At 47.8% G+C, this 8,575-nt stretch overlaps 2 protein-coding genes across 3 annotated transcripts in view; one reads left to right on the plus strand and one right to left on the minus strand.

Annotated features, from left to right (window-relative positions):
• ABCB7 (ATP binding cassette subfamily B member 7) overlaps nucleotides 1–1,468 on the minus strand; it is a 40,905-nt gene extending 39,437 nt beyond the window's left edge. The window contains exons 1-2 of one of the 2 annotated variants that reach the window (XM_015860544.2): nucleotides 597–1,468; nucleotides 280–362 (exon numbers count right to left, since the gene is read on the minus strand). In XM_015860544.2, the coding sequence (XP_015716030.1) occupies nucleotides 280–292 (13 nt within the window). In that variant the 5' untranslated portion in view covers nucleotides 293–362; nucleotides 597–1,468. Of the gene's footprint in view, nucleotides 1–279; nucleotides 426–596 lie in introns of those variants that run through there. The other variant, XM_032444594.1, reaches the window with a different exon arrangement.
• Nucleotides 1,469–1,607: 139 nt separating this feature from the next.
• On the plus strand, nucleotides 1,608–8,334 carry UPRT (uracil phosphoribosyltransferase homolog). The gene is made up of 7 exons (XM_015860547.2): nucleotides 1,608–1,968; nucleotides 3,040–3,082; nucleotides 4,622–4,691; nucleotides 5,878–5,940; nucleotides 6,443–6,604; nucleotides 7,300–7,398; nucleotides 7,888–8,334. Exons 1-7 carry the CDS (start codon nucleotides 1,679–1,681, stop codon nucleotides 7,992–7,994), a joined length of 834 nt encoding a protein of 277 aa, XP_015716033.1. The 5' UTR covers nucleotides 1,608–1,678; the 3' UTR covers nucleotides 7,995–8,334.
• The last annotated feature ends 241 nt before the right edge of the window (nucleotides 8,335–8,575 follow it).

The raw sequence follows: 8,575 nt of genomic DNA on the forward strand, positions 1-8,575 counted from the left end.
AGAAAGAAAAAAACACAACACTAAATCTGACCCACTGTATGAATGTCAAGAAGATGGAATTTAATACATCATCTTATTAATCCTGTGAAGCAGTTCTTTTATAGATAATTCTATGTCTGGTGCACAATCCCTGGAATAGAGGTACACCTCGTTTCTAGTTCAACGTCTAGATACATACGCTGATTAAGTTAGGCTTCCAATTAAATAATCTCTGACTTCTATTAGCACATGGTCTGATCCTTCATCGTACCTCTCTATCTAAGCAGACACCTGTCCTACCTCTGAAGTTCATCAGGCAGGGCTGGCACAGCACTGAGATCTTAGAAGAGGCCTTCTCAGATGGCAGCACACAAGATTTTAGCCTAGAAGAGGCAGCATCAAAATGGCAGGCATCAAAATCAATGCTGAGAGTACCTGCTTGAAGGAAAAACCTTACATGTGAACTCCCTTGCATCCCATCCTCCCAAGCAGCTTTTACCTGTATTCTCATATTCCATGACTACTTCATAGTTTGCAGTTTCCCAACAGAAATAAAGCATTAAATTGTTCAAGATAACCTCCAAACGTGTTGCAAAACACTTCTTTCTCTGGCTTACCTTTTGTTTGGGGCCTCTGCATTTTGCTATGCTGGATGTCCTGCTACTTGAGGCTTTGGCAGCAAGTTATCTCACCTTAACCATCAATACAGTCAAACCAGAGCACAGGAGATAGTGCCCTTCTTTTGGCTTTGCCTCTCAAACAGCTGCTGTGTATAGATACATTCTTCCTTTCCCCTGTGAAACAGAATTAGAAGTTACATAAACTTCCCATATATATATATAAAAGATATATAATATATCTATATAAGATGACAAAAGAGACTAATACTCCAACCCCTAACACTGAAAGTTCCGTCTGCACTTTAAGTTCCATTTTCAAAGTGACCTTTGTCAACGCTCACAGCAACTATATAGGTTCATAACCATATCATATCATCATCATATAGGTATATATAGTCATCTAAAGGTACAGTAAGCAAACGTGAATGTTTGTAGGAGCAGATGGCTCCACAGGCTGTTGCCATCCTTCCACCTTCTCATCAGCTCTATCTTCTGTTCTCTCTGCACTATGTTTCCAAGTCAGCCGCAATCTAAGTTCTTGTTAAGTGTTGTTTCAGCTGCACGGAGTTCCTGCAGGTTTGGTTACCCGTTAACTAGACTGACGGGTTAATTAAGATGTGCCAAGGCTTCCATTTCTTTTTCTGTTCCCCTAACAAACACCTGCCTACAAAACGACTCACATCCATCCCTTAATTACTGCTGGAGCCAAACGAGAGGTGTGTTTTCGTGCCTCCTTGGGGCTCTACCGCATCTCCATCACCATCAGCCCCAGCCCAGAGCTCAATCGGAGCCTGAGCTGCCCCAGGACAACGCTTGGCGCAGAGGCCCACGCACACACTAAGAAACGCCCCCCACGCACCACAACCCGCGCTGCCAACGCGCTGTTACGGAGCCCACCCGTGTCAAACCCCGCGGCCCGGCAGCCCCCCGCGCCACCCTGAGCGACGGCCGCGGGATCCAATGCTCGGACGGGGTGGGCGGGTCGCTGCCCCGTCCCCGCCCCTCGGCGGCGCAGCGGGGCCGGCTCGGCGCGGCGCGTGGCGGCCACGGTCGGCGCGGGGGAGGGGGCTCCCCGTTGCATGGAGGCGATGCCGTGCCACAACCAGCGGCTCGGCGCGGCCGGCGGCCCGAGGCAACAGGACGAGCAGGCGGCGCCGGCGGGAGGCTGCTCGCGGCTGATCCGCTTCGCCGAACCCTCCGAGGGCAGCGGCAGCGGCAGCCCCAGCCCGGACAGCAGCAGCGGCAGCAACGGGGCGGCGGCGACCCCCAGCCCCGCGGCGGAGGAGTGCGCGTCACCGCTGGGCGCTCAGCTGAAGCTGCTGCCCATGAACGACCAGATCCGGGAGCTGCAGACCATCATCAGGGACAAGTGAGCGGGGCGGGCGGCGCGGCCTGGGGCTGCGGGCGGCTCCCGGGGGGTGCGGGGATGGGGGTAGGGGTAGAACCGCAGCGCTGAGCCCGACCCGGGGCAGCCCCGTCCCGCGGAGCCGCTCGGAGGGTCGCGTGCTCCCGGCGGGGTCCCGCAGCGCTGCGCAGCGCCTCCCGCGCGGCCATTGCGGTGACGTGCCGCGGGGCGGGGGCGGCCGTTCCACACCGCCGTGCGGCGCCAACGCGTTCCCGGCAGCTCCGGGCGGGGCCGGCGGCCGCGTGTCCCGCTTCGCATCCTCGTGTCCCGCTTCCCATCCTCGCTCCGAGGAGCGGAGGCCGCTCGGCATCTCCCGGCGCTCTCCCGTTCCCCTGCGGTGTTGGCCGTGCGCTCCCGCGGGATGCTCGCTGCTCCGGCCCTTAGTTGACAGCTGCCCCGCTCCGCCCCCGGCTGTGAGCGCTGTGTTACGAACCTGAAGTGCCCAAATGAATGCGAAATGGTGCCCCTGTGCACAGCGTGGAAGGCGAGGTGCTCAGGACGTGGTGATTCAATGTGCCGTGTTCGTCAGTGTCTATTCTGTGTACGGAAGATGATACTATAGTGTATTAAATTTAGCGTGCAACGTAAGACAAACATACGTAGCGGGCTTCTATTAAAAGCACTATTTGCCCGCTGTGATGTGAGCACCATCACCATCACCAGAGGATTTTTGTAAGTCCAGTGCTCTGTAAACGTCAGCTCCTTGACCACAATGTCCTGACGTGGGAAGCAAGGTGTTAAAACCTGCTCTTAATTCTCTCGAGCTCTCAACGTGGCATATTTGCACAGTGTGCAGCAGGAAGAGGTGAGCCCAATTCTTCCTGTCTTCTCAGTGGGCCAGAAGCCAAGCAGGCACGTTGGCAAGAAGTTCCAGCTAAGCTGTAGGGCAGCAGAGAGGTGCTTTGTGCTGGTACTCGTGCATCCCTGCTCGTTTCATCTCGATCTGGGATGTATTGTCCTTCAAGAAATGCCTCAATTAAGCGATGTCCTGAAAATGATTCCCCAGTTTAAAACAGAAATCGTTCCCTTTTTCAGGACAGCCAGTAGAGGAGACTTCGTGTTTTCTGCTGATCGTCTGGTAGGTGAAGCATTTCTTCTTTGTAACTCTTTCATGCAGTGGATCTTTCAGGCAAGAATAATGGTGTGAGAGGAACTTCTCCTAACTGGAAACTGCTATTTGGCTGCAGCTTTCTATGTAGGAAGGTCTGTTCCTTGTTACAGACTGCTCTCGTCTCAGAGGGAAGAAAAACAGGCAGAAAGTCCCAGTCCCAGCTTTGTTCTGTGCCAGCAGTTCTCAGCAGACACTGTTTAAATAGACACAATGTCCTTCATGCTGTTGAACAAGTTGGATCAGCACAGGAAGCATCCACAGCTTGTGAAAGTCTGAGCTCAAGTGTGGGTCATTCTTCCTGTTTTTTTTGTTGTTTTGTGGCTTTAACTTCTTCATTTGCTTAAATGTGTGAATAAGATTTAGAAAGCCAACAAAGGCCAACATCAGCAGTGCCACGTGTTTAAAGGGTACAGATCTCCGGTCCAGGTGCCAGGCCCCTTCCCCTTCAGTAGTGCTGTCTCAGTAGGGGTTTCTGGTTAACCTTCTCATTTCACCTTACATTGGGATCCCACCACATCCTGTCAACTTTAATGTTGGCACAGAAGGAAAATGAGAATGAAGTTAAGCTCGCTACAGGGTGGCAGCTGGTTACAGCTGTCTTTTGGGGTGCCTCTTCCAAGGTTTGTCTGCTCAGAGCCGCACCATCCCTACCTGCACTGGGCCTGGTTGCCTCATTTAGCAGCTTCACCTCTTCTAAATGACACTATGGTCAGCCTGCTTTCACTGGTTGCCTAAATCCAGATTCCTCTGCTGGTGGACCCTGAAGGACTGGTCAAACCTGATTTCTTCAGTGGTGATTGAGCGTGGTGAGACTTTATTCATGTGCTTAGTTGGCCGAGAAAGAGCAGGTTCACAACCATTTTAACATCCTGAAGGTGTTTATGTGGTAGTTAGCTGAAACTCCTTGTCTGCTATAAGCTGTGGCTTTTGCTAGCAGTTCTAACAGGTCTGCTTAAGAAGACTGAAAGCAAACAGTATCAGCATTAAATGCATAAACTGAATTTTGTAAGCCTTGACACTTTAATGAAAATTGAATGCTTGCTTTAGTTCCCTCACTCCCTCCAAGATAGACTTTTTTTCCCCCTTATTACTAACTTTAACTCATGGTTTTAATATCTGGTCAAACTCTTCTATGCTGGGACCAAAGCTTCACCTTTCCCTGCTCTTGTGGGGCCATTGCAATACTTGCTCGGCTTCTGCTTCTGAGCAATGGTAGCCACTTGGGGGTAGCAGAGCTGCTGGGCATTGCATCACAGGGAGAAGGGGTGGAAATTATCGTAGCTTGGTTGTGGGGGCAGCAGAAAGTGTAGAATAAACATGAATGTTTTACCACCCACAAGTTAACAATTACAGAAACGTGGCTGTAGGTTGGGGCACAGCTGATGGGGAACATAACTCAATCCCTATCTATTAGTAAAAGAGGATCTTTTTGGCTGTTAGGTGTTCACCCTGTTCTATCTTCATGGGTAATAGATCCCTTTAAGCTGTTTTGTTCTGGTTCCACAGATCAGACTTGTGGTTGAAGAGGGACTGAATCAATTGCCATACACAGAATGCACAGTGACCACTCCAACAGGTATGTGGGAACTTACTTCTCCCCTCCCGGTAGGGCTGGAAGTGAAGACTTAATCTGTATAACAAAGCATGGAACTATTACAAAAGGCCTGAACAGTTTAACATTCAGGTTAGACTACAGAGTTAAGGCCTCTTTAAGGTATTAAAAACAGCTAGAAAATGTGTAACAACACAGATGAACGGAAGGTTGCAGGCAGTATTCAGGTAGCAAAGCTGCTGCTTACTATATATTAACTGCTCCAGTACATGGTACACCTGTAAGAGCTGCACTGGGTGAGTCCTCCTCTCCCTGAGGATTTCACTGGCATTTATTCAGGCTGAGAGCAGCTCTGTATATTAGTGTTATCTTCCCCTCTACCCTTCACAATAAATCATCTGCATTCTTTACCCTACTTCTGCTTACAGAAAAGATGGGCTGAAAGCACTCTGTTTGAAACTAGCTAAAGTTTAAGAAGGCAAAGTCACAAGCCACTTACCTTTGCTCACTTTAAAATAGATCAGTAGCTACTTCTCAAGCATTGGCTTCACATCTGTTCCAGGTCAGCTGGTGACAGGTAGTTCAATGCCCATCAGTTTCAATGCATTATGCAGCCTGACTGGGAGGACTCCTGCAAGTAATGCCATTCTGCAGCTCAGTGGTTCTTCATGGGGCTGCTTGCCTGGCTGTGGGCATGACTGTCTTGGGCCTTGCTGGCCCAAGTCATGCTGGTGTAGAGGCTGTGTTCTGCCATCATTCCTGGCCACACCATTGAGTCTTACCCTCTGATGCTGCATCAGCTCTCCTCTGTCAGTGTGGTAGCCCTGCTGCTCAATACCTGTATTTGGTGAGGAAGCTGAAAGGGCCTCAAATGTGCTAACTTGAAGAGAAACTGTGCCTTGGGAATCCAATGCATGAATTCTTACTTACCTATACTGAACTCCTTTCCTCCAAGCATTTGTAAGATGCTGTCGGCATAGCAGTTTCTATTCTTTAAGGCTCAAAAGCAGAACGTCCCGTTAATGAAATACCCTATTACATCTCCTTTAAAGGAGCCTTTGGACTTTTCAGTCAGGCAGGGGAACATGCAAAGTGGGGGCATCTCCCTTCCCTTCGCACCAGGGTCACTTCAAATAGCATGAAAGGGCACCAGGAAGGGACAGAAGGGAGCAATCATTGCCACTGACATTTGGTTTCTTTCATCTCCTAGGATACAAATATGAAGGAGTAAAATTTGAAAAGGGAAACTGTGGAGTCAGCATAATGAGAAGTGGTAGGTAGATTTTGGTTGTTGAATGAGTACGAGTGATACATCTTTAAAACCCGTAACCAACTTCTTTTGGAAAGAGCACAACCACACCTCTCTGCAGCACCTTTTTAGCTAAACCTGCTAGTCACCATTTCTGCCTTAGGTGTTCTTGATCACAGAACATCAAGTAATACGCTTCCTCAGCTCAGACGTTTTCCAAACCACATGCGAATTATGACCTAGTTTGTTTTGCTGGTTGCACCTCACTCCTTTGAAAACCTGCTTAGCCCTAGTACGTGAGAACACTTAACACCTGGGAGCAAAGTAACGCTGACCAGAGTTGGGTTTCTTTCTGTCTTATCAGAGGAAAATGAAATAGCTTACATTCTTTTAAAAACTTGCAACCAAGAAAAACTCCTTTTGAGAACCCTTTGCCAATACAGTACTGGGGCTGTGCTGCTCAACTGTAACATCTTGTAGCTGCGCCCTCCCTTAGCATGTAACAGTCTTTCCCTGCTGTTTTGAGGCGAAGCCATGGAACAAGGTTTACGGGACTGCTGCAGATCAATCCGCATAGGAAAGATCCTGATACAGAGCGACGAGGAAACTCAGAGAGCAAAAGTGTACTACGCTAAGTTTCCACCAGACATTTACAGGAGAAAAGTTCTTCTTATGTACCCAATACTAAGTAAGTATCTGTAGTACTTACAGCTGGGCTTGCCTGAGCATTGACTGTTCTGTATTTAAAGGAAAGTGCCTGAATTTCAAGGGCATTCATTAGAGCTTGGCTTGATTTAGGTGACAGAGCAGGGACTTGGTCAGCCTGCATTAACCTGACTGCAGAAATCATTTGGGTACGGCTGCGTGGGAGAAAGGCTGATGCATTACAGTCTGATGGCAACACTTAGAAAACTCAATTTATATGAGAAAAGATATCTCAGAGTATTTTTGTTACACTATTAAAAGAGGTTTTTTGATGAATACTCTAATTCTAAATTATTTTAAAATTAAATGCAATTAAAAACATATCAGGACATCATCAGGATGAAGGAACTTTTCCAGTTTAAGATACAATTCTGTTCAAGCACACGGAGCCCTTAATTGCTATTTTAGATGAGCGTTCTTGCCTCAGGGCTCTAATAAAATCCACTGACTACAGCATTTAAAACCTGGCACAGTCAGTTATTTTAATGTAGAGGTGAGGTTCCTTTGTCAGGAGACCCAAGTCTTCTATAATTAATGCTTGCCGAGGTGATAGTCACCCAGTGGAAGAGGACAGTACCTCCACTCAGCCACACACCAGCTCTAATGTGGACAGCTGACCTCAGCTGGCTTAGGGTGAGTGCTTCAAACAGGAGAAAATCTTCCTTTTTCCTCTTTTAGGTACTGGTAATACTGTAATTGAGGCTGTAAAAGTTCTTATAGAACATGGCGTACAACCAAGTGTCATTATCCTGCTAAGCCTATTCTCCACACCTCATGGTAAGTTGAGGGGCTGCGAGGGGCAGAAGAGGGAGAACACGTACATTTAAGTGGGGATTCCTAAAGCCTGTGCATTCCTACAAGCACAGACTGCAGCACTGCCGCCAGGTAATGCAAACCTTCCTGCTGCTCTAAAGCACAGGAGCCCAAGGATTGCACTGGGCTGGTCTGACGGCTGTTCGTGGGAAGTAAGACCATGGATCTTGTGGGTTCTCTTAAAAATTTGCTGTGGCAGAAATCGCTATCAAAAATCAACTGTGCTGTAACCAGAGCGGTGATTAGATTGGAAGTCACAGGGATGGTAAAGATTAAAATCAAATAAGAAAACTTAGGACGATCCACAGCATTTTGCAAGTTTCTCCTTGTAGGCAGTCAGCTAAGCCAGAAATGAGGTGGAAGAGCAGAGGCAGAGCCATCCACAGAATTGTGATTATTGTGATTTAACAGCTGTGGTGTCACATTAATTATTGCCTTTCTCTCTCTCAAAAGGTGCCAAATCTATTATCCAGGAATTCCCAGAGATCACCATTTTAACTACAGAAGTTCATCCTGTCGCACCGACACACTTTGGACAGAAGTACTTTGGGACGGACTGACACATTTGGAACAAACTGATAATGACTGTATGATATTACATAAGAGGGTTTGGTTTTTTTTTTCTACGTTTTATTATTATTATTTCTAGCAGAGTTGGTTGGGGGCATGTTTAAAAATCTTTTTGGCCAAAGGGGGAAATACTTGACCTAAATTACTTCTTGTTGGTTACCGCTTCAACACAGAACCAAGTGCGGTAACAAACATCGAATCACGGCGAAGTCAAGCATCTTCATGTTGTACCTGTATAAACTGCTACACTCTCTGCTTTAATTTATTTATTCTTCTATAGCCTGTTTTGTGGCTGCTTGCAGGAGCAAAATAAAACAACTACGTGATCAAGGTGTGCACTTCATTTCTACTGCTGATGTTTCTATCACTCCAGGTTGGCCAGTACAGCCGCTCTTATTACTTGAGAATGATAGGTGCACTTGGAACTCATGGTAATCGTGCCCTCACAAGCCATCACAAGCAGGTGCTTCCTACCTGCCAAAGGGCTGAAGGTCAGCATCCTGCTGAGAGGCCCGGCTGCTCCAAACAGCGCTGTTAAGACAAGGGGGCAGGATTCAGTGAATCCTTTTCT

This window comes from Coturnix japonica, chromosome 4 (assembly GCF_001577835.2).
Source record: "Coturnix japonica isolate 7356 chromosome 4, Coturnix japonica 2.1, whole genome shotgun sequence".
Taxonomy (NCBI): Eukaryota; Metazoa; Chordata; class Aves; order Galliformes; family Phasianidae; genus Coturnix; species Coturnix japonica.

Coding starts and splice junctions, on each gene's coding strand:
- UPRT (XM_015860547.2), top strand. CDS start 1,679: ATGGAGGCGATGCCGTGCCACAACCAGCGGCTCGGCGCGGCCGGCGGC. Junction 4,692..5,877: donor CACAGTGACCACTCCAACAG/GTATGTGGGAAC, acceptor TTCATCTCCTAG/GATACAAATATGAAGGAGTA. Junction 5,941..6,442: donor AGTCAGCATAATGAGAAGTG/GTAGGTAGATTT, acceptor TGCTGTTTTGAG/GCGAAGCCATGGAACAAGGT.